Source organism: Diabrotica virgifera, chromosome 1, assembly GCF_917563875.1.
Source record: "Diabrotica virgifera virgifera chromosome 1, PGI_DIABVI_V3a".
NCBI lineage: Eukaryota > Metazoa > Arthropoda > Insecta > Coleoptera > Chrysomelidae > Diabrotica > Diabrotica virgifera.
The window spans coordinates 98,085,616-98,110,017 of NC_065443.1; the positions used below are offsets into that span (position 1 = coordinate 98,085,616).

General features: G+C 30.5%; 1 protein-coding gene across 1 annotated transcript; it reads left to right on the forward strand.

Moving 5' to 3' along the window:
- Positions 1 to 3,037: 3,037 nt before the first annotated feature.
- Positions 3,038 to 3,772, forward strand: LOC126889378 (putative uncharacterized protein DDB_G0277255). The gene is made up of 2 exons (XM_050657636.1): positions 3,038 to 3,105; positions 3,416 to 3,772. Exons 1-2 carry the CDS (start codon positions 3,054 to 3,056, stop codon positions 3,769 to 3,771), a joined length of 408 nt encoding a protein of 135 aa, XP_050513593.1. The 5' UTR covers positions 3,038 to 3,053; the 3' UTR covers position 3,772.
- Positions 3,773 to 24,402: the final 20,630 nt, after the last annotated feature.

Genomic DNA, 24,402 nt, shown 5'->3' on the forward strand with positions numbered 1-24,402 from the left:
TAGGGCATTGTGTATAACATCTGTTTAAAACTCATTCAAAGTCATTACTCGATGTAGTATCTGTTCTTGGATTCAATAACCGCGAGTAACATTAAATTGCCGTGTTTTTTATTATTTAAAGGTGTATATAAACATTAACTCGGGCGAGAAAGGGATTATGATTATTGTTGTATTTAGCAAGTATTCACGGTTATGATAGGTCGCGTCTTCATTGTAAATAACTTATAATTGAATCACCAAGAGTTCAATTTAAATATAATATTATCGAATAAACTGAGTTTTAATTAATTGGGACCAGAAGGCGTTAACAACACACATATTTATGACAGGGCAGTTACGAATTAATAAGCAGATGGTTCAACAAATCTGTCTGAAAACTTCTCACCTCAGCTAAAGAGCTACAGAAGTGCCACCTACTCTGATGGTCATACACGGAACAAGTACGTGAATGAGAATAGTCTAACATGAAGCTGAAGAAGACCTATGACCAGCAATGGAAAAGTACAGGTCGATAATGATGAATAACTACCAAAACCACAACTATTTTTTCACATAATTTTGTTATTCTAGCAGTAGAAAATGCCAAAGAACAGGCAACAAAAATTAGAGTAATCAGTTAACATTACCTAAGTTATGTATCAATCCACTTAAGATAATTATTAGAAGAAAAAAATATGTAAGGTTATAAAAGGACTGAATATAATAGATGTATACCTGAAATATAAAAGAGCAGAAACACCATAAGGGGCTAAAAAAATCTACGCCAATGTTTAACTTTTAAAAATATTGTATCATTTTTCTTCATATCAGAAACAAATGTAAGGGCTAATTTAAGTAAAATGGAACATATTTTTTCCACGACCCTTAGCTAATGGTATATCCTAAGTGGTTTATAATGTTCGCTTTCCTGTACAAAAAATGCCTTATAGGCATATTAGCGGCAAATAAATAACGAATAAGTATAAGCGAGAAATAATGTTTAGGAAGTTTGTTACTCTGTTGTGAATAAAATCAAAAAGTATTTTGTAAAATATACGTTGTTGAAAATACACATGTATACAATATATTAGGGTGGGTCACATTTGGTGCAGTCACTGAAGTTAGATATGAGCTGTTACCTTCGACTTCGTTGAACCTCCATAGATTTTTATGAAAATTGGTGAGTGATTAGACGATACCTCAAGAAACAAAAATGACATGGTCCTAATTTGCACTTTTAACCTGGGGTGTATATCATTTCTGATCAGTGCAGAAAATTATTTTATTAAAAATAACTCCATAAATCGATAGAGGGGCAAATTCTAAGCAAAATTTCCTATATCAAGTTATTAGAACAAATCAATACTTTTTGAGTTATTAATGATCACAGATTTTAATAATTTTTTGTTAAAAAATGCATGTTTTAAAGCGGGTTTTTCATAAATAACTCAAAAATTATAAGTTTTTAGAAAATAGTTATTATTACTAGAATTGAAGCTAATAAAAAATCGAATAAATTCATTATGGTTGGGGAGCCCAAGTGGGGATTATTGCAGTTACTTGAGCGCGTCAGATTATCATAATATGGGGAGAAAACTGGTACCCTGCAGATGTACCTCTACCATATATTGGCTCTTAACACAGGGAAGTTCGTTAAAGAGGGCCCGAAAAAAAATCTATCCTTAAAAATACTCGAAATTGTCAGATTAAGATAAGGTAAGTTAAGTACATGCAAAAGAGTGTATATTTAAATAAAAAAATATGACAAAAAAGTTTTTAGGAAACGCTTTTCTTTAGTTCCGGGTGACTAAAATTATAAATATTAAAAAATCAACTAAAAAGTAAAAAAAAAAAAAATTGAAAAATCCAACACATTCGTCAAAGAAAAGCGTGGGGCGTCTTCATCGAATAAACGGTTTTCGCCCCACGCTTTTCTTTAACGAATGTGTTGGATTTTTTAAATTTTTTTTATTTTTTGCTTTTTAGTTGATTTTTTAATATTTATAATTTTAGTCACCCGGAACTAAAGAAAAGCGTTTCCTAAAAACTTTTTTTCATATTTTTTTATTTTTTACTTTTTAGTCTTACACTTTTCAAACATTAAAATATATCGTCATGTTTATTAAAATATCGCTCATTAAATGCAACAACGTCATATCTCAAAAAATCGAATTTTTGAGTTATGTGGTTTAACAGAAAGTAAATTGTATAAAGTTTACTTTGTTAGATCGATATATCTGTAACTTAACAATTAACTGAGAGATGGCGCCAAACGATTGTAGTATTTCTGCGACGAGGTCTAAATTTTTACCGCAAGAGTGTTTTATTTCAGTTGTGGTTTGTCAGTTGAAGTGGGACGTGCTTACGCTTTTGTTTAAAAACGTGTTATTGTGTTTTATGAGGATATTTCACTAAAGGTAAGATCTTTTATTTGATAATATTTTATTTCAATAACGCATTATTTAGAATTAGTACTCTTTTCGCCAAAAAATGATAAACGTTTAGGTTTTAATAAATAAAAATATGACGCTATTGTTCTGAAAAAAATATTTGTTTGGTGTATTATTTTTTCTTAAGACTTTATTACAAAGAATTTAATATTTTTTTTGCTGGAGGTGTCTGAGTTTTTGTAAACAATATGACTTTATTGTTACAAAATATTATTTAAAAATTTAAAAGGAATAATATTTATCTAAGGTTAGGTCAATCTTTAAACACAACTTTTTTCTCCATTTGGGATTGCAACCAATTGATTACATTAAATTTTACTAATTTTTAAATTTAAAACCAAAAATAATTGCGTATTATGTTTATTTGTCTAATACTTTTTATTTGATCTAATTTAAAAAATATACTATTTTAGGCTTTCAACGTAATAATGTCCTAAATTTCGCTTAAAAAAGATTCAGCAGCTTTTAAAGCAGCAGCAATCTACCAATGAGGATGCATCGACCGAACAGTATATGTCTGACTACACAGTTTCTGTTTTTGGATGTGAAAATGGTACCCCAAAGAATATGCTCGACAATGATGAACAACAAAACAAACAAGAATATGAAACAAACGTTTCAGAGATGGACAATGAGTTTTTTTTTGTAAAAAATCAAGAATCTTCAAGTACACTAGGTAAATATTTTTTCAGTGGCTGTTCCAGCTTTTGGAAAAATGTGAGGGGGCGCGGCGTTGCGGTTTAGAAATATTGGTGCTACAAGGAAAAATATTTTTATAAAAAAATTAGTTCTGAAACATTAAAATAAAAAAAAATATAGTTTGCCTACGTATTTTATGTTATAATATGGAAAAAACAGTATAAGATTTAATGGTGTATTTTATTTGACACCTAGTCACTCCCATATAAAATTAAAAAATGCAAAAAAATTCAAAAATGGTATGATTTTGGAAGTTAATAGTGTTTGAAGATAATTATTTTTTACAGGTGATAAGAATATAGCTGTTCCTGGAGTTTCTAAGTCAACAAGTTCTTCATCATCTTCAAGCAGCTGTTGTAGTAGGTGTTCTAGTAGGTCTTCCAGTAGTAGTAGCTCTTCTTCGTCCTCTGAAGATTGTGAAGACATAATTAACGATCATAACTATGTACCAAAGAGTGATGAAGAATTAGAAGAGTGTGATAAAGAAAACCACGACGACGGTAATAATGAGCCTAATCAAACCTTATCAGCAAACCAAGACATTCCTATTCTTGTTACACCCCCAAAGAAAGGCAAGAAACGTCAACGGAATACTAAAAACTGGAAGAGAAATCTTACAAAAAAAAATGAGAAGTTGTGGTGAAGCCTACCAAACTCATTCGAAAAACAAAAAGATGAGACAAAAAAGACAAGTAAGGTATCCGTGCAAAGATTGTAAACTCAAGTGTCCATCTAAATTTACCGAAGAGGAGGGAATACAGATTTTTTTAAGCTATTGGTCACTCGGTGAATTTCAAAAACAGAGAGAGTATATTAAAAAACTGTTGGTACCAGTTGTACCCCAATATCAGTATATTCGTGTCGGAGGTACAAGAAAACCCAGAGACAAAAACAACGCATACTATTTTGTAAAAGAAGGTAAGTAGATTCGAGTTTGCAAAGTAGTTTTTGCAAATACTTTGGACATACCTGATCGCATAATAAGAACTGTGCAAGAAAAACGGAATAAAGTTTTAGAGGTCCTCCTTGATTCGGACAAATGTGGAAGACACGGAAACCAGAAATCGCTAAATCCAGAAATTCGGGAAGATATTAGACAGCACATAACATCAATCCCAAGAATTGAAAGTTATTACTCGCGCCAATACATCCCGAATATTTATTGATGGTAGCCGCTCATTGGCAGATATTCATAGAGACTATATTGAAATCTGTAAATAAAGAAATAGACCTTTTGCAAGTTACGCAATTTTCCATGAAGTTTTTGTCAAAGAATTTAATATTTCTTTCTTTACACCCAAGAAAGACCTTTGCGAAACATGCGTATTTTCATTAAAATATCTAAGCCAAAATATTTTATTAATGTTTCTTGAACTGTATTTTTATTTGTAGTTTTCTTATTTTGTAACTTCTTGTTTTTAACAAGTTGACATATTAAAATTATTTGCCAAAAACTGTGTTTAAATAATGACAAGATCATCATATTTCAATTTGTACCTCTTTTACAAATGCATTTAAGTGACAATAACGTCACAAAATGGAACATTTTTTAATAATTTGATCCTATTAACCCTTAAAATTAAAAAACTCTTTTTTTTTCAATTGATTCTTAGACAAAACAATCATATTGTCTAATGGTTTTAAGCATTTTTTTTTCAATAAATTAAAAATTTTTTTAGCAGCATCCAAAACTTAAAATTGAATTTTCTCGAAAGTAAGTTTTTTGAGATATGACATTGTTGCATTTAATGAGCGATATGTATATAAAACATATGATATACAAACATAAAAAGTAGTCGGAGTCGGCAAAAAATTTGAAACTTCATTGTTTATTTGTGAAGCATAACGTAAACAATTAACGTAAAAAGTGAAATTATATATAGTTCATGTCATTAGCTACAATCCGTAAAAATTTCAAATTTCCAGATTGTAAAAAACAAGAGAATTTAAGCATTTTCCATTAAAATCGTTTTTTTAAACAATTATTAAACATAAACAAATTTTTTTTATTGACTATTCGTGTATTATTCCCGCAAATGCATATGTCTGCAAATTTTCATTCATTTGCATTGATGAAAAGGCAGGCAAATTGACCTCTAAAGATTTGACGCAAACTATTGAACTAAAGAAAAGAGTTTAAAAAAAGAAGAATGTGTGTAACTTATTAAATTTAAATTAAAATACATTTTACTGCTGTCATAAAATAGACCAAAATGTTTATATCACAAATAATCATTGCCTTTCGCTTAAATTGAATGTTAAAACTTCCAAGAGGCAGTTGGCTGGCGGGAGCTGGCTTGAATATTTAATTTAATCGAAAAACAATGTTTATTTCTGTAATACACATTTTTTCTGTTTACGGGCAACTGTAAAATGTATTCTGAGTTAAATAAATTACATACATTCTTCTTTTTGTCAAATAATTTAATTAAAAAATTATTTTTGGACACCCTGTACAAATAATTATATAAATTTTTACATTACTGAATAAAGAATTGAATTGCCTTTCAAATGAGCTATCGCATGTCCCCTATTCTCATTTAAAAAAATCATCGATTATGTCATCGCGCCCATATGGATGACGTCACTAGTAGTATATGTCATATGCCAAAATATCGTAATTTCAAAATAAAAATCGACCTCTTTCGAGATTTTTCCTTAAAGTCGCCTTTTTACGAAATAACGAATTTATTCCTTTCATTTGCATCGTACTGTATAAACAAACATATGAGTGTTCAAAATTTAAAACTTTATTGTTTATTTATGACGCATAACGTAAAAAATTAACGTAAAAAGTAAAATTATGTATAGGTTATATCAATAGCTACAATCCGTAAAGGTTTCAAGTTTCTACATTGTAAAAAACAAGAGAATTTAGGCATTTGTCCATTAAAATCGTTTTTTTTATTTAAACAATTAATAAACATAAACAAAAATTTGTTGTTGTCTATTCGTGTATTGTTCCCGCGAATGCATATGTCTGCAAATTTTCATTTATTTGAATGGAAGAAAAGGTAGTCAAATTAACATCCAAAGATTTGACGCAATCTATTGAACTAAATAAAAGCGTTTAAAAATCATCGATTACGCCATCGCGTCCAGAAGGATGACGTCACTAGTATGACATATATGCCAAAAATCGTAATTTAAAAATAAAATCGACCTCTTTCGGGATTTTTCCTTAACCCTGGATTGCTACACTTATTTTCAAAACTCAATCTGCTACATCGAGGTACAGTGGTACCCCAAATAAAATCGACCTAAAATATTTATATATGTATGTTTTAAGAACTTATGACAAAAAAAATCTAAGATAACATGCTAAGAATTTATTTTGTATACAAAAATATTGTATTATATTATTATTCACAAGTTTATTTTCATATTTTCTACACCCACTACTGCAAATTGGTGTAACTTACAAACAAGGTTGGGGTACAAGTGTACCCCAGGTAGCATTGCAGGGTTCAAGTCGCCTTTTTACGAAATAACGAATTTATTCCTTTCACTTGCATCCTACTGTATAAACAAATATATTAGTGTTCAAAATTTAAAATTTTATTGTTTATTTATGACGCATAACGTAAACAATTAACGTAAAAAGTGAAATTATGTATAGGTTATATCATTAGCTACCATCCGTAAAAGTTTCAAGTTTCTACATTGTAAAAAACAAGAGAATTTAGGCCTTTTTCCATTAAAATCGTTTTTTTTTTATTTAAACAATTAATAAACATAAACAAAAATTTTTTGTTGTCTATTCGTGTATTGTCACCGCGAATGCATATGTCTGCAAATTTTCATTCATTTGCATGGAAGAAAATGTAGTCAAATTAACATCCAAAGATTTGACGCAATCTATTGAACTAAAGAAAAGCGTTTAAAAATCTGACGATTTGAGCGGGGCGTATAGTATGGTATAACTAGACCCAAACCCAGACATCCAAAGTGAAAGTTATCCTCCAACACCAAATTGTTCTATATGGTCCACATAATGTTCAGGAAAATGTCACACCATTTTGAGCGTCGGGTTTGGGGGGGGGGGGGAGAGGGGGGAGAAATCGGTAAATTCGTAATTTTGTAGGTTTTTCGTCAATATTTCTAAAACTATGCGGTTTATCATGAACAACCTTCTATACAAAAATGTTCTACATTGAATTTGAAATAAAAAAGGCCTTATGCATAATCCTTCTAAAACGAACGGTTCCAAAGTTACGGAGGTAGTATAGTATAATTAGTCCAAAAAAGGCCTAACCCAGACATCCAAAGTAAAAGTTTTCCTTTTACAGCAAATTGTTTTATATGGTCCTCATAAATTGTTCAGTAAAAAGTTTCACAATTTTGAGCGTCCGGTTTGGGGGGGAGATGGGGGAAAAGTCGGTAAATTACTAGTTTTTTTACGTTTTTCGTCAATATTTCTAAAACTATACTTTAGCGTAAACAATGTTCTATACAAAAATATTCTACATGGAATTTAAAACAAAAAAGATTCTATACATAATTGTTATAAAATCAACGGTTCCAGACTTACGAAGGGTGAAAATGTAGGTTTTCGATACTTTTTATATTCTTTGGGCAATTTATAGAAATTTTCTTTAACAGGATTGGGTTTTGTAAATAAAATTTGCTAGTTCAGTGGCCGATGGTATGTTAGTGATAAGACCTTGAGGATACGTCAACCTCACCACCCAAAATCATCATTAATTGCCCAAATAATATAAAAAGTATCGAAATCCTCCACTTTTCACCCTCCGTAACTCTGGAACCGTTGATTTTATAACAATTATGTGTACGACCTTTTTTGTTTTAAATTTTATGTAGAATATTTTTGTATAGAACATTGTTTACGCTTAAGCATAGTTTTAGAAACATTGACGAAAAACCTAAAAAAACTACTAATTTACCGAATTCTCCCCCATCTCCCCCCAAACCGGACGCTCAAAATGGTGTAACTTTTTACTAAACAATATGTGGACCATATAGAACAATTTGGTGTTAAAGGAAAACTTTTACTTTGGATATCTGAGATAGGGCTATTTTGGACCAATTATACTATACTACCTTCGTAACTTTAAAACCGTTCATTTTAGAAGGATTATGCATAGGGACTTTTTATTTCAAATTTAATGTAGAACATTTTTGTATAGAAGGTTGTTCATGCTGAACCGCATAGTTTTAGAAATATTGACGAAGAACCTAAAAAACTACGAATTTACCGATTTCTCCCCCCTCTCCCCCCCCAAACCCGACGCTCAAAATGATGTGACTTTTTTCTGAACATTATGTGGACCATATAGAACAATTTGGCGTTGAAGGATCACTTTCACTTTGGATGTCTGGGTTATGCCATTATTTGGATCAATTTTATCATACTAGTAAGGAAATGGGCGAGTCAAAAATTTCACAAGAAAAAAGCGAATATTTCGCGAAATGAACGTGACATCGAAAAACTAAAAAAGAGGTCCTTAATATTTTTCAAAATTCTATCGAAGGGTAGTACTAAACATGACCTCCCACGGAGAGGGGTGGTAGGTAGATTTTAAATTTTAAATACAAACCCCTCGATATTTTGCAAAATGAACATCAGATCGAAAAACTGCAAAATACACTTTCAAAATGTTTTTGAAAAATCTATCGAATAGTACCAAACACGACTCCCCACGGAAGTGGGGCGGGGGTTACCTTAAAATCTTAAACGAGACCCCCAAATTTTTATCCTAGATTTGGATTCTTTACGTAAAAATAAGCAACTGTTTTCAAGACAGATGGCGCTATAATCGAAAAAAGCGATTGTTGGAAATGAAAAATTAAATTAAAAAAAAATTTTTAAGAAACGCTTTTCTTTAGTTACCTGTGGGTAAAATTAAAAATATTATAAAAAAATCAACTAAAAAGCAAAAAAAATGAAAAAATCTAACACATCCGCCAAAGAAAAGCGTGGCACGTGTTCATCGAATAAACGGTTTTCGCCCCACGCTTTTCTTTAACGAATGTGTTAGATTTTTTCATTTTTTTTATTTTTTGCTTTTTAGTTGATTTTTTTGTAATATTTCTAATTTTACTCACTCGTAACTAAAGAAAAGCGTTTCTTAAAAAAATTTTTTTCATATTTTTTTATTTTTTACTTTTTAGTCTTACACTTTTAAAACATTTAAAACATTTAAATATATCGTCATGTTTATTAACATATGTATAAAACATATGATGTACTAACATGAAAAGTAGTTAAAATCGGCAAAAAATTTGAAACTTTATTTTTTATTAATGAAGCATAACGTAAACAATTAACGTAAAAGGTGAAACTATGTATTGTTCATATCATTAGCTATATAATCCGTAAAAGTTTCAAGTTTTTACATTGTAAGAAACAAGAGAATTTAAGCGTTTTCCATTAAAATCGATTTTTTTTATTTAAACAATTAATAAACATGAAAAAGAAATTATTGACTATTCGTGTATTGTTCTCGCAAATGCATATGTCTGCAAATTTTCATTTATTTGCATTGAAGAAAAGGCAGTCAAATTAACGTCTAAAGATTTGACGAAAACTATTGAACTAAATAAAAGCGTTTAAAAATGGAAAGTCCCCGCTAAAATGAAAAATTGTACTAACCTTTTTTTGGTTTTAGGACCTAATATTCACAATAAGTCCCCATAACGCTCGAGTGACTGCAAATGTAGCATACTTTGCTCCCCTACCATTACTCGAAAAATCTGTTAGTATTAACTAGAAGTGAATGATCATAGGTAATTAAATGCATATTTTTTTTCTCGGTGAGTACTGAAATCTAAGTATTCGAGCTTAAATAACGGGAAAACAATGCATTTTATAACATATACTTACTAAACACTTGTTAAAGTATGTACTTAGAAATACCTATCAAATGAGCTCTAAATGAGCAGAAGTAGCCGATAGCATCAAAATTTATGCTCCAAAATTTTTTATAAAAAAATGGTATTGTTATTTCAGAATTCATTAACTCCATTAACCTAGATGATATCAGTTATGTATAACTTTACACACCCTACCAAAATAGCTATCAAAATGACAGTGTTGCCATTTAAGAAAATCAACGATGACGTCATATCTCTAAATTGGGACGTTATTAATGTATGTCAGAAATGACAATTTGAAATACCAATCGACGGGTCTGAGCATTTTTCAAAAAAGCAAATAGTAGATATTTGAATTATTGAATTTATTCCAAATTACAGACATCACTTTGTTTTTTTTTTATTATCTTGTAAATGATAGAGAATCAAAATTTGATATTTTGCAGTTATCTATAACTTTACAAACCCTATCAAAATAGCTATCAAAATGACAGTGTTTCTATTTAAGAAAATCAACGAGACGTTATATCTCTAAATTGGAACACCCTGTATACATTATTATTGTATGTCAAAAATGACAATTTAGTCCAGAGAAATAAGATTTTTCTCGTGACACATCCCCCTCCAGGCCGAAACCAAATTTTTTGAGTAGTATGGACATCTATATTATTAACCTATATGTTTCCTGCAGCCGATTTTGATGATATACATAGTCATAAACAAATGAAGATCAAAAAACGGTAAATTATCGCTTTTTTCGTCTATTACCAAAAAGTTAAGCTCTTTAAACAAATTTGAGAGTAAGAAACTCATAAATCATATAAAAAACTTTAATATGGCGTTCGCTGAATATGGATATCCTTAGATATTGGTTGCTTAGAAAATTGCAAAATAAATCATAAATTTTGAGTTTTTATAAATATTCATAACTTAGGTAAAAATTAACTTAGAATCTTCTTATTGCACGGAATGCCGAGACTTCTTGTACTTAAATTATATTTTAAATTTCAAAGCAATTGGTCAAATAGTTTTAAAAGTTATTTAATTTGTTTTTCCCAAATTCATTTTTTTTGCAACACTATAAGTCAGAAAATTATGAGGTTACAATAATACTTCGGACAGTTTATGAAAGAAGAACATTTATACTATTACCTTAATTAAAAATAAATGACAAAAAATAATTTTAAACAGGGTAAAATTATTTTGAAAAACATGTCGATTTCTTGCTTATTTATAAACAATTAGAATAACTTTTTAGCCGCTACCCGTAGAAAAATTATTTTTTCATATTTAGAAAGTGAATTTTTATACACATTTAGAAAGAAAAACAACTGTCTTAGGACAATTAGGGACAAAGTTAGCCGCCCCCCCCCCCATTTTTTTAATTCACATGTTTTTGCAAAATTATTTTGCAATATTTATAATTATTTTTTGTAATTTTTTTTAAATTAAGTTAATACTGTAAATTTTCTTCTTTCAAACTATCCGAAATATTACTGTAACTTCATCATTTTCTGACTTACAGTGTTGCAAAAAAAATTAATTTTGGAAAACAAATTAAATAACTTTTAAACTATTTGACCAATTGCTTTGAAATTTAGGGTATGATTTAAGCACCGTAAGTCTCAGTACTTAGTGTAATAAAAAGGTTCTAAGTTAATTTTTACATAAGTTATGAATATTTGTAAAAACTCAAAATTTATGACTTATTTTGCAATTTTCTAAGCAACCAATAAGGATAGATATATTCAGCGAACGCCATATTGAAGTTTTTTATACGGTTTATGAGTTTATTACTCTCAAATTTGTTTAAAATGCCCAATTTTTTAGTAATAGACGATAAAAGCGAAAATTTACCGTTTTTTAATCTTCATTTGTTTGTAACTATGTATATCATCAAAATCGGCTGCAGGAAACATATAGGTTATTATTATAGATGACCAGACTATTCGAAAAATTTGGTTTCGGCCTGGAGGGGGTTGTGTCATCAACAGGATATTTTTTTCCTTATTTCTCTGAACTAATTTAAAATACTAATTGACGGGTCTGAGCAATTTTCAAAAAAACAGTCAGTATTTGAGATATTGCATTTATTCCAAATTACAGAGTCACTATGTATATTCAATTACCTATAATAACTCACACTAAATTAATAATAAAAGGTTTTGCTAATAAGCAATTTATTCGAATTTTTATTAGATTTAATTTTGATAATAACTTTTTTGTCAAAACTTATACATACATAGTTTTTGAGTTATTCATGAGAAATCGCTTTAAAACAAAAAAAAAATTCCAAAAAATTAAAATATTTGATCTTTATAACTCAGAAATTATTGATTCACTTTAATAACTTGATATAGCAAATCTTGCTTAGAATTTGCCCCTCAATCAATTTATGAGATTTTATTTTTAACAAAATAATTTTCACCCCTGGGAAGGAGTGGCATCCATTCCCAGGGTAAAAGCGCAAGTTCGCACCATGTCAATTTGTTTCTTGAGGTATCCTCTAACTTACTCCTTACTCCGTGGCGTTACAACCCTTCGTACGTTTTAGCCAACTCAACAACATGTCTCCACTCTTCTCTGTATTGGGCAACCTCCATCCAATTCTCCACGCCCATAGGTTTCAGGTCTCTCGCTATATTATTTCGCCAACGGAGTCGAGGGCGTCCGTGTGGTCTTCTTCCAGTTGGGACTTTCTCTCATAGAAGTCTTACTGTTCTTTGATCGGAACGTCTTCTGAGGTGTCCAGGCAATGGAGCCTTCTGGACTTTATTTCAGCTCTTTCTTCTTTTTTATTTTTAGCTCTTTGTTTGTTTTTATCCTATATTGTTCTGCTGCTTCATCAAGCACATGCCCAAAGATCTTCCTTAGGGTTTTTTTCCCAAACACGTAGTCTCTCATCGTTGGGTCAATCCAAGACAAGTGGTCCAAAGGTGGTTGCTTGACTATTTTTAATATTTTTTATTTTTCTACCTTTTAAACTTCAGTCTATAGAGAGTACAAAATTGCATTCATTTTATTTCAAAAAAAAATTTAGTTTGCCGATGACGGCCATTTTTGTTAAAGCGTGTCGATCATTTTCAGCCAATATTTTTACTGAGGTTTGTCCTAGAACAATAAATCAAAAACCAAACTTTTTAGAAAAGTATGCTCTAAAAAGATTGCCTGTAGCATTATTTAATTCTAAACTACCCTTAAGGTCTTAAATGAAACTCAAAATTTAAAAATGTAAACTGACAAAATTAAAGTTCCAGTATCTTTAAACAGCATAAGGCAAGCCGATAATGGTTTGTAATTTTTTTCTGGAAAAGACATACGTACATACTTTAAATAAAAAAAGTTTGAGCTTTGAGATTTAAGTAAATTTTTTCAAAAAAAATCTCAAAAATAATTTTTTGAAAAATCTCAAAGTCTTTATATCTCTGATGGGCACGGATGAAAAAATTTGAAATTCGACAGAATTTTAGCCCCTAGAAAGTAGAATACGGAGTAAAAATTTGGAGTTGCAGAATTACGTTATATAGGAGTTACAGGCCTAAAATATGGTCAAAAATCAAAATGGTCAAAATTTGAGCGTTTGCGGCCATGGTAATTAAAATTTAAATAAACTGCCTAATGAAATAAAAATTAATGTATTTTCACCAGATTTTACAATGAATGCAAATTTATACAGGCTGGGCCAAAGAAAATAATCCACCTCGATATTTGGCAATAGTTGCATATTCGATTTTAAGGAAATGCCGAAATAGGTCCTATTTCAGGATTTCCTTAAAACCTATAGGTCCATGTTTATTTTTATTATATTGCAACTTTTTGGGATATATCTCATATTACGTGACGTCATCCATCAGAGCGTAGTGACGAAATCAATGATTTTTTTAAATGGGAATAGGGGTCTTGTGGTATTTCAGTTGCAAGCGTGTTCAATTATCTATTCAGTCAAATAAAAATTATAATCATTATTTATACAGGGTCACCAAAAAAATATTTTTTGTATTAAATTAATTGGCGCAAAAAAAAGGATGTATGTAATTTATTTAACTAAAAATACATTGTACTGCTGTCAGAGAATAGAAAAAAAGTTTATTTCATGAATATACATTTCCTTTAGCTTAAATTAAATCACAAACAGCCTCCCACCTACCTCCTGACAGTTTGAACATTTAATTTAAGCGAAAAGTAATGTTTATTTGCCAAATAACATTTTTTTTCTATTTTATGACAGCAGTAAAATGTATTTTGAGTTAAATAAATTACATACATTCTTCTTTTTGTCTCAATTAATTTAATTCAAAAATTATTTTTTGGCCACCCTGTATAAATAATAATATTATTGTTTATACTACTAAACAGTGAATTAAACACTCTTTCAAATGATATAACGTATGACCCCTATTTCCATTAAAAAAATTATCGATTACGTCATCACGCCCAGATGGATGACGTCACTGACGATGACACGTCATGGAGACGTATGAAATACATATATAAAAAAATGTAATTTAAAAATAAAAATCGACCTGTTTCGACATTCCCTTAAAATCTAATAACTGCCAAATATCAAGGTGAATTCTTTTCTTTGGACCACCCTGTATTAATTTGTATTCATTGTGAAATCTGGTGAAAATAGATTAATTTTTATTTCATTAGACAGTTTATTTGAATTTTAATTATCCTCTCCGCAAACGCTAAAATTTTGACTATTTTAATTTTTGACATTTTTCAGGCCCTTAACTCCTATATGACGTAAGTCTTTAACTCCGAATTTTTACTCCTTATTCTACTTGCTAGGGGCTAACATTCAGCCAAATTTCAAATTTTTTCATTCGTGTCCATCAGATATATATAAGAGGTCAAACTTTGAGATTTTTCAAAAAATTATATTTTTGAGATGTTTTTTGAAAAAATTTACTCAAGTGTCAAAGCTCAAACTTTTCTTATTTAAAGTATGTACGTAGGTCTTTTCCAGAAAAAAAATTACAAACCATTCTGTTAAAAAAATGCTGGAAATTGAATTTTGTCAGTTTACCTTTTCAAATTTTGAGTTTCATTTAAGGCCTTAAGGGTAGTTTGAAATTAAATAAGGCTATTGACCGTTTTTTTAGAGCAAACTTTTCTAAAATGTTTGGTTTTTGGTTTACTGTTCTAGGACAAACCTCAGTGAAACTATTGGCTAAAGAGCGAAGCCATGTTTTCCGTGAAAATTATTGATACGCTTTAACAAAAATGGCCGTCATCGGCCAACTAAATTTTTTAAAAATAAAATAAATAAAATTTTGTAGTCTCTATAGAGATAAAACTAGTCTCTATAGAGACTAAATTCATGGTTGTCAGCCGTGTAAATTTAGATCCCGGGGCACTAATGGCAGATAGCGAAGAGATCCAGAGAGTCGACAGATTCACTTACCTCGGAACTACCCTCAACTCACAATGGGACCAAGCTCAAGAGATTAGATCCAGAATTGAAATGGCACGGTCTACATTTATCAAGCTGAGATCCTTGCTGTGCTGCGGTGATCTCAGTTTGGAAACCAAGATGCGGATAGTGAGGTGCTAAGTTCTTCCAGTGCTACTGTATGGAGTTAAAGCCTGGACACCGACGCAATCCACTGAAAAGCAGATTGGAGCCTTTGAGATGTGGATCTACAGGAGGATACTAAAAATATCTTATGTGGACCATGTCACCAATATTGAGGTCCTACAGCGCATGACAAAAGAAAGAGAAGTGCTTAATTTAGTAAAACAACGTAAGCTTGAGTACCTTGGCCACGTGATGCGGAACGAAGAAAAATATCGAGTTCTTCAACTCGTCATGCAGGGCAAAATATTTGGCAGGAGAGGACGGGGACGCCGTCATATCTCGTGGTTGAAAAACCTCCGAAAATGGTTTGGGATAACCTCCGCGGAGCTGTTTCGCAGAGCAGTCAACAAAACAATGTAAGTAAGTAAGTAAGGTATGCTTTATTGTCAAAAATGTTTACCAATTTGTGGACAAAGCTTATACAAAATAAAAAAATACAATAAAAAACAAAAAATAATAAAAAACTACAAACAAAACAAAAACAGAAATAGACACCAAGTAAATGGCGTGAGTTATACTACTTAATATAATTTTATAGTTATTAAGTACACATTAAAAAATTTAAAATTTAAAATTTAAAATTTAAAAATTTTAAAATGATAGCCTTGATGATCGCCAACATCCGGACCGGATAAGGCACTGAAGAAGAAGAAGTCTCTATAGACTGAAGTTTAAGAGGTAGAAAAATAAAAAATATTAAAAATAGTCTAGCAACGAACTTAATTTATATTGGAGCACTTGGCATGGATTGACCTCGTTTGTCTTTAATAAAAAGGCAAACATAATTTTCATAAAAATCGATTGAGGATCAACGAAATCGGAGGTGAAACCTTCAGTGACTGCACTCATTGTTCGGACATAAAAAAGTGTCAGGTATCGGATATGGAAAAATTACATTTTTTTTGGAATTCCAAAATAATTAACATTCTCAGCGAAATTCTGCTTGTTCGTCTCGTTTTTATAGATCAAATCTCTGCGACTAGCTTCTGTTTGGCCAAATACGGTATTTTTATAGTTTACATGATAAAAGAACTAAATCGATTATCCTTGACAAACATTTATTTCTTGTCAGCGACAATAATAAAGTCTTGTTTTAGACCAGGGCGCATCTGTAAAAATGTTAGTACATTTGGACGTTGAAAGGTGACTCAAATTTTTTTTGCAGAAATTGCTTGAAAATAAATCAAATAATAATATTTGAGTTATCCTCCCTCTCAAAAAGGTCCGGAACATTGTTTAAATAATCAAAACGTCAAAAAATTAAGGAAAAATTCGATTTTTTTCATCGTTTTTTGATTACAACTTTGAAAGTCTTCATTTTCGAGAAAAGTTGTAATAACATAAAAGTTGCGTAATTCAATTTCCTACAATATAGAATTGGTTAAAAATTTAAAAAATAGTCACCCTTGTTGAAGAATAGCAATAATTGCGAAAAAACCATACAAAAACAAGTATTTGCATTTTACGTTTTTCAACCATTTATGCTACCCTTAGGACCTTCATAATGCACCCAGAAAAACTTTGTGATACAGTAAAACAATACTGTAAATTTCATTAAGATCGATTTAATAGCTTTTGCAAAATAAATTTTGCAATCCAGCTTTCGTAAAAAAAATTCATTTTTTCAAAATGTTACAGGACTGAAAATAAAGCAGATAGCAAGTTGAAATTTTTTTTGCATGTAGAAGTGTACTGTACCTTTCATTTGCAATTCTGCAAAACTAAAATCGATTAACACCACGGCGTCAGGAATTTTTTTAAATAAACATTAATTATTGGTGCTACGCGCAGGACAGCGGATAGTTTGCTCTGATTGGGCATTCCAATGACCTTTGATAATGATTGATACATTTTAATTTTTATTAAATTTCGATATAAATGAATAAATTTGTTTATTGCAAAATAAAAACTCATACTATATCCTTTGAAACAACACTTTTTTTAGCAAAAACTTTCTTTGTTCATATATTTTATCTTGGAGAATATAAGTTTATTAGTTTTAAACATATGCAATTGTTTAAACAATATTTCACAAGCAATAGTAAAATTTGTTTGATTTTTGTGGAATTAAAATATTAAAATACAACAAAATATAGAGTAAGAAAATAATATATTAGATAAAGATTGGAACAAATTTTGGTGGAAATCAACTTGTGTGAATCGAACACCGCTGTCCTGCGCGTAGCACCAAAAATTATTGTTTATTTAAAAAATTTCCTGACCTCGTGGGAATTAATCGATTTTAATTTTGCAAATTGCAAATGAAAGGTACAGTACACTTCTATAAGCAAAAAAAATTTCAACTTGCTATCTGCTTTATTTTCAGTCCTGTAACATTTTGAAACAATGAATTTTTTTTGCGAAAGCTGGATTGCAAAATTTATTTTGCAAAATCTATTGAACCGATCTTAATGAAATTTACAGTATTGTTTTACAGTATCATAAAGTTTTTTTTTGGTGAAATATGAAGGTCCTAGTGCCTGGTTGCACCAACAGATCTTAAGCTCCAGCTTAGCTAAGCTCTACTTATAGATAGGGCCTCCTTGAGTATCACTTACGTTGCACCATAATTTTAGATTCTTACCTTATTATCAATTATATATATTATTATATAATGGTATTCTTATTGTAATATATTATAATTATCTTATATTAATTCTTATGATATTCTCGACTTAAGCTTAAGATCTGTTGTTGCAACCGGGCATTAGTGTAGCATAAATGGTTGAAAAACGTAAAATGCGAATACTTGTTTTTGTATGATTTTTTCGCAATTATTGCTATTTTGCAACTAGGGTGACTATTTTTTTAAAATTTTTAACCAATTCTATATTGTAGGAAATTGAATTACTCAACTTTTATGTCAGTACAACTTTTCTCGGAAATGAACACTTTTAAAGTTATATTCAAAAAAACAAAGAAAAAAATCGAATTTTTCCTTCATTTTTTGATATTTTGATTATTTAAACAATGATCCGGACCTTTTTGAGAGGGAGGATAACTCAAATATTAATATTTGATTTATCTTCAAGCAATTTCTGCAAAAAAAAATGAGTCACCTCTCAACGTCCATCTCAAAACTGATGCGCCCTGGACTATTTATTGATGTTATAATATTTTATCCACACAAATATTGTAACTTGTATGTTTTTAACTATGGCCATTATTTAAATCGCTTTTGCCTACTTGTTTTTTAAGAAATAAGATAGATAATACCGCTAATATTTCTTCTAAATACTCTAGTTTACAGACCAAACTCACTTTGTCTTATCTGAATTGCCTCTTCATGAAGATTGATGTTCCGTATAAGACCTAAAATCTCGCATCCAAAGCACGCACTTCATGCCGAAGCTTGACAAAAAGTCCCTTCGCTCAGACATAAGATGTTTATCCCTGCATTCCTTGATTTAGGAATCGACCTGCTTATCCAGGATCAAGGGCATCATATATTCGGAATTGGTATTGCGTTCGTGTGATAAAGTAGGACCGGAATTGAGGAGATTGTGTAATGTTTTTATTAAGATCCTGGATTTTCCACCTCAGCGTTTTATACGATGTAAGGAAAGTTTACTAAAGAATGAGTAGTATTAAGGGTTCATTTTAAAATATATGTATAATCAGATTAGAAAAATATTAATAAAGAAAAATACAGAGCGTTTACTTTTTAATTAGATATACTTTACCACAGTGAAGGAAGCGCTAAAAACGGCAACATTGCTTATTATTACACTATAGTAACAGGGCGCAATCGTCGATCGAAAGATTCAAACGAATACCCCATTTAGTCCAAACAAATTACTGTATTTTTTAACCACCAAAAATGAGATATATTACCCAAATAATGCTTCAAATATGATGTGCAGATTAATTTTGAATTCAGTTCCGCTAATGAACTAGCTTTTTGACCATAAAATTAGAAAAAAGTTTAATTTCTCTTGCGTAATATTTATCGTATAATAATTTTAACCGTTGAGAATCTATAAAACCCTAGAAAACCCTAAAACAATAATTCGACCAATAGTGTGCTATGGCAGTGAAACAGGGGTCATGACAGAAATATCCAAAAACAAACTCAACACATTCGAAAGGAAAGTACTGAGGAGAACACTAGGACCTGTGAGGAAAAACGAAAGCTTCAGAATTCGATACAACAAGGAACTTTATCAACTTTTTAAGGAAACACCTCTGTCAGTCATTATTAGAATACAAAGATTGCAATGGGCCGGACATGTGATAAGAATGGGAGAGGATAGGCTACCATGAAGAGAACTGAATGGTAGAATGCAGGGAAATAGACCTATTGGAAAGCCAAGGAAGCAATGGAAAGACACACTAAGCAGCGACTCACAAGCAATTTTAGGAGTTCGTGTATAGAAAAGAGCAGCCACAGACAAACAAGGGTGGAGGCAAAAAATAAAGGAGGCCAAAGCTCAATTTTGGCTGTAGTGTCGTAGAAGAAGAAGAATTTTAACTGTGCTATGTGGACTATATTTATGTACGTAATTTTAACTGTACGTAATTTTACCGTGTTTAACTTTAAGTTCTGAAATGACTAATTTGAAATAAGTAGGTAACCTAATACGATTGTTAAAATGCCGGTAAGTGGTTGTCTATAAAGCGATGACTCAAATTTCTTTAACATTTAGATCAAACATTTAAGATTGAATTTTAACTGTTAAATATGTTCAAAATTTATCTACTCGTTCCGTTAGTAGCAGTAAGTTATTAAAATCACTTTATCAATTTTTCTCTTTTCTAGATTATAATTTTTGAATGCATAGTATAAAAATTATTGTAATCACTCAATACGTAGTTAAAATTAATCGTATTAATTTAATTAATGAATAATTTAAGCAAGAAACAAGTAACTATTTTCTCGTAATATTTACTCTTATTGTTTGCATGTCTCCTATAAATTATAATAATAAACCATAGCTTAATGTATGTGGGAAGCCGGCAATGTTGCCATTTTAAGTCTGTATGTCTAATTGAAAAGTAAACGTACCGTATATGTATGAGCCCGATCGGTAAAGATCGATAAAGATGAGCCCGATCGGTCAAGTAGCGTTTACACAATTCTATTTTAGTCCAAAGCCGAAGCTTTTCACCTCGCAATTTTTACAGAATGGATCGATTTGCTTGAAAATTTGAGAATAAGTAGTGGATAGTCCAAGGATCAAAATCTATATGATGCTGAAAGGCGCTTTTACCATGAGGGTGGTTGCCACTCCATCTCGGGGGTGGAAATTTTTTATTAATTTTGACTACAGACGTTGAGAAAAACATTCATTCTAAGCAAAAAATGTTCTATACATTTTTTTTGATAAAATTAATACTTTTCGATTTACTCGCTATCGAAAGTGTTAGTTTTGTATCAAAAATATCAATGTTTTTCGATATATATGTACTCATTTACTATTCATTCAATTTTTGCCGTAGAAAAAATTTTTTGAAACCAAGTTCTTGGGAATGAGATAACCTACAGTTTCATATTAAAACAGTTTTTCGTATATATGAGGCTAATCTTTTTATTCTAAAGAAAATGGTATTTTTTACCAAACTACAAATAGTCATTATTCGCTTTTTATTCCAATTTTTTTAAAAACTAATCGTTATAAGCCGGTCACACTTCTAGAATATATTAATAATACATAAATAAAGAAGAATGAATAAGGCCAATGACTAAAAACACCACCAACTAACATTATTATGCTTCCAATTGGATTTCTCCTTTTTTTTCAAAAAAATAAATTTTTTTTTTAACTGTAACCTTTTTAATTTTTATCTTAGGAAGTTTGGTGAAAAAGAATTTTGTAAGTTTTTACAAGGTCTATAAGGCTATTAATATTAAATCCTTTTAAAATCGTCAGTCTTAAAAAGTGGTGACTTTGAAAGGGTTGTTAAAGGTGGTTTTTGTATATTATTACCAGTTTTAATTGTCAATAGCTCACTGAATTTTTACAGTAGAAAAATTTTTTCCAAAACAAGTTCTTGGGAATTAAATAAGCTACAATTTCATATTTAAATATTTTTTTGTATCATCTCTGACGCTAATCTTACTATTCTGAAGAAAATGGATTTTTTTACCAAACTCCAAAAATTCGTTATACGCTTTTGACTTAATTTTTTTAAAAACTAAATAAGCCGCTTAATTTTTGAGCTAAAAACTTGTTTTTTATTTCTGGAGATAGATATTTTTAAATACTTCGAATTAGCTTAAACATTTCATCCTCGAAAAATGCATAGTTTTCCCGTCATTTGACTTTGGTACTACAATAGTTAGCATTTGACAAAAAAGAGCTAACAGATAATAAAGTATAGCTCGATTACTATTAGTCTTAAAGAAATTAAAAAAAAACGGTTTTGTTGATTTTTTTACTAGGTACATTTTTGTTAAGCAAAGTTGTCTTGATAAAATAAAAACTTTTTAGTTATTTGCAGAAAACTGATTAAAAACATTTATTTTTTCGATATAAAACTAACCATTTTGTATAGCGAATAAATTGAAAACTGTTAATTTTATCAAAAAAATGTATAGAACATTTTTTGCTAAGAATGAATGTTTTTACCAACTTTTGCGGTCAAAATATAATATAAAATTCCCACCCCCGACATGGGGTGGCAACCACTCCCATGGTAAAAGCGCCTTTCGGCATCATATAGATTTTGATATTTGGACTATCCACTACTTATTCTCAAATTTTTCAAGCAAATCGATCCATTCTGTAAAAATTGCGAGGTTTTGTCCTATTTTAAGCTTCATTACTTGGACTATCTGTTTATCCCATTTAAGAAAAAAAGATAATTTTCAAATTCGCTTTATACTTACTCCTAACACATCAAACAAAAAATTTAAATTGCGTCCTCTGAATTAAATATATTTCTGCTTTTAAAAATTTTACAACTACTGTACTAATAATGCCGTAACTAGTTTGGTTTTCAGAATACAGTGGTTACGAGAGAGGCTCTCTTTAATATACAGGTGCTGTTTCAACATTTCATCGTATTACGGACAGAAGCAGGAGAATCAGATGATATCAAAATCAAACCTGGTGTCCGACAGGAATGTATACTATGACCACTGCTGTTCAACATCTACTCCGAGGAAATCTTTCAAGAAGCAGTAGATGATATTCAAGCCGAAATTCGAATTAACGAAGAATGTATCAACGACATAAGATACACAGACTATACGGTGGTACTCACTGACAGTTCTGAAGCCACCCAGAAGTTAATAAATAGCATAGAGGTATATATTAACATAGAGGGAGCCTACCTTCCGCACTTCCTGACGACAAGATCTCATGGACTGGTTTGCTGCATCTCTTTCTAACACATTGTATCGAAAATCTATGATGACATTCAGTGTGAATATAGGCACGGGAGAGGAGGACAACTGTAGTAGATTCACTATGCGTAAAAGTGAAACAGCACTAATCCAAATAAAAAAGATGGTGTCGTCACTTCGCTCTGAATGACACTCTCTCTATGCTAATATATAACTCTATGGATCATAGAAGTAAGTCGGACACATGGACTTTCACTAAACATTAAGAAAACAAAATGAATGATGATCTCTAAGACAGAGCAGCAATTTGGACGAATCGGTGTGACCAGTCAACAAATAGAAAGAGTTAAAACATACACCTACCTTGGTGCGAACGTCAATGAAGATTGGGACCATTCCCTAGAAATCAGATGTAGGATAGAGAAAGCAAGATCTGCAATTCCAAAAAATGGCTAAGCTATTTAAATGTCATGATTTATATAAATCATATTAAATGTCATGACCTATAAAAATCAGGCTACTTAGATGTTATATCTTTCCTATACATTCGGAGTTGAGTCGTGGACTCTCAAAGAGGCCACCTGCAAGAAAATTGAGACTTTCGAAATGTGGCTTTATCGTCGAATCCTGAAGATATCTTAAACAAACCACGTTACTAATCAGGAAGTTTTATAAAGAATACTTACAAAAAGAAGCATTTAATTACAATAAAAACAGCCAAAATCGAATATCTCGGTAACATCATGAAAAACAGCGAGAGATATGGACTGCTGCAACTAATGTTACAGGAAAAAGAAGAAAGAAAACGGGCACCAGGAACGCGAAGGATTTCCAGGCTGAAAAATCTACGTACGTGGTTTAACACAACAACTACAAATATTTTTAAAGCAGCAGTATGCAAAGTACAGATTGGCATGATGGTCGCCAACATACGAAACGGATAGGCACTACAAAAAGAAGAAGTACTAATAATAAGTATCACTTTCACTAAAAAATTGCCTTAAATTTATAGTGTCTCTGTCTTGTACACAAAAATAATTTATTTAACTTAGATATGCCTAATACTTACCTTAAAATATTTTTTATTATTTTTCTTCAAATTTACGTGTTATGTTAGGTAACAAAAACATATTTGTCGTTAAAACAATGTATTTAAGTAAAATAAGTAAAAAATGCTGTACAAAATATGGGACAACAGGCATATATCCTACTATGGGCCATTCCACGAACATACGCCTGTTTTGGATTACTTCGATAATGAATATTTTACTGTGCAACATAAGAAGTACGAAAGTAAATGGCGCTAATAATTATTCCAATAAACAACCATGTAATTTGCAATTTACTTTCGTTCTTCTTATTTTGCACAGTAAAATATTCGTTGTCGAAGTAATCCAAAACAGGCGTATGTTCGTGGAATGGCCCATATTAGGTTTGGGTATAGTATAAAACAAAACATTTGAAATTTAAGCATACGTTGCATTTTGCACACCTTATTTATAAAATATGAGACATCATACTATCGAGTTCTTTTTTCTTATGTAATCACCAAATGGTCTAGTCAATCT